The sequence below is a fragment of the Ipomoea triloba genome, chromosome 16, assembly GCF_003576645.1.
Source record: "Ipomoea triloba cultivar NCNSP0323 chromosome 16, ASM357664v1".
NCBI classification, from domain to species: domain Eukaryota; kingdom Viridiplantae; phylum Streptophyta; class Magnoliopsida; order Solanales; family Convolvulaceae; genus Ipomoea; species Ipomoea triloba.
This window is the reverse complement of record NC_044931.1, coordinates 14,778,641-14,780,822: the sequence shown is the minus strand read 5'-3', so window position 1 is coordinate 14,780,822 and position 2,182 is coordinate 14,778,641. Positions and strand designations below refer to the sequence as shown.

Sequence of the window (2,182 nt, the reverse complement as noted above, 5' to 3'; positions counted from 1 at the left end):
TTCCCTTCATTTTCATCTGCGCATTCACTTCCCTCACTTTAGCTCTCATCTCTTCCCCGGCCTTCTCCGCCACCACGCTCTTTACCGCTTTGCCTATGTCTTCTGCGTGAAGCCGGCCGTCTTCATCCCTCAAGACCTCCGTCGCGATGCCCAGCTCCACCGCCATCCTGGCGGTGACGAACTGCTCGGAGTGCATGGGTATGGCTATTAATGGAATTCCAAAGTGTATGCTCTCTAGAAAAGAGTTCCATCCACACTGCATTACGAATCCACCCACGTTTGGGTGGCTTAGAATCTTGATCTGAGGTGCCCATTTTTCCACTATTATCCCTCTGCCTTTCAATCTCTCTAAGAACCCCTTTGGTAGTGCCTCCTCTAGGGGAGTCTCCTCCCCCACCGGAAACCTAATCACCCATATAAAATTAGCGCCGCTCAGCTCTAGTCCTTTGGCTACTTGTTGAATCTCCTCCCTAGTCAAGTAGTACTCGCTCCCGAATGAAAGGTATAGTGTTGAGTGTTTTTGTTTTCCGTCTAGCCATTTCATGATCTCACTATCCTCCTTGTCGCCCTTCTTTTCGTGCTCTCGGATGAGTGAGCCAATGGGGAGGGCGGTTTTGCCGAGCTTCTCAGAGATGTAGTCGATGTACTTCCCCTCGATATCCCTGCTAGTGTTGATCAAACAGATTTTGGTGGACACCTCCAAGGCCCTTGGGATGGCGGTTCTGTCAACGGGGTCTATGTTTTCGGCGCTTTTACTCAGATTCTTGAGCTCGTGTGGCTTCATACAGACGGCCGGAAAAGGGAAGCCGTGGATTGATCCTTTGTGTAAGAAGTGGTGGGTGAAGGCAATCGAGGCTGCCCCAGTGATGCCGTAGTAGACGGCGGGGATTTTCCGCGTTTTGGCGGCCTCCGCCGCCCAGGGCTGGAAGAGATCATAGATGAGCAAGTCGGGCTTGATTTGGTCGAGGATGTCGCAGAAGCTTGGGCTGGCCAATCTGAATGCCTTGCAGAGGGGGAAAATGAGGTGGCGCGGGAGATCTTTTGTGGTGTGGCGGCTGGGAGAAAGAAGCTCCGGGAAATCCCCGGTGGGGCGCAGGTGGATTTCCACCGTATGGATTTTATCAGAGCTAAAGGAAGAAGAGGATTTAGCAGAAGAGATGACAACGGGAGTAGAACACAAATATATGTCGAAGTTTCGGTCGTGGAGCTCATTGGCAAGTTCCATGTAGGGGACAAGGTGGCCGTGAGCCAGCCATGGCAACATTAGAAGACGAAAACGACGATCAGGCATTGCTACACCAATTATTGAAGCTTCGGTTTCTCCGACGATCCGGCCCGGCCTTCAACAATCGTATTTTGTGTGGTACGGTGATGATGTCCCAAATCTTGTGGAGCCCTCTACCCTTTTTATCGGTGTTTCTCTTCGCTAGATACTACATGCCCTTGAATTTTATAGGACGCAGTGTTTATCACATTGTCACATATTTATATTGAAAACTTTAATTTTATAATGGTAGAAGATACCATGTCTAGATCACAGCAAATTTTGTTTGATTAGAAAAGTGGCACCAAGTTGTACTCTCATATAGAAGGTATTGGATTTGAGTTCCACCGGAGGCTATATTGACTCTTTGCGCTTTAATAGTTTGAGAAAATAATTATGAACAGATACTGCAAATGTGCACAACCTATTATCAATTATCAATTAGTATTATTGAATAGTGAATTGTATTTTAATTGATAATTGATAATAGGTTATGCCACATTATTTTTACTAACAAGTTGTAGACATGACCAATGGACGAGCGTGGTACATGACTAAATAGCAAAATGCAGTGTAAACCTCGTGGTTGTTTTTTCCAATGATGACGAATATAAAATTACACGTACGATTCACAATGCGAAGTATATGTTTTAAATATATTACGGATTACATTATTTTTTTTCCTATATAACTAATGTGATAAATTTTCTTTAAAGCCTTACAATTATTGATAAAATAATTTAATATCACCTCCGAGGTTTGAACCGACCCCTTCTATATGGGAGTGCAACCGAGTGTCACTAGACTACAAAGTCTTGTCAATTATTATTATTATTACTAGTATTTTCACCCGTGCGTTGCACGGAATGAATTTGTTATAATATTTTAAGAAATATTTGAATCGATATACAATTATAT

The 2,182-nt window shown here is 44.2% G+C and overlaps 1 protein-coding gene across 1 annotated transcript in view; it reads right to left on the bottom strand.

Annotated features, from left to right (window-relative positions):
• The window catches only part of LOC116007842 (beta-D-glucosyl crocetin beta-1,6-glucosyltransferase-like), a 10,030-nt gene extending 8,739 nt beyond the window's left edge, over window positions 1–1,291 (bottom strand). Inside the window, exon 1 of the mRNA XM_031248508.1 lies at window positions 38–1,291. Within this exon, the coding sequence (XP_031104368.1) occupies window positions 38–1,291 (1,254 nt within the window). The remainder of the gene's footprint in view (window positions 1–37) is intronic.
• Between the last annotated feature and the right edge of the window lie 891 nt (window positions 1,292–2,182).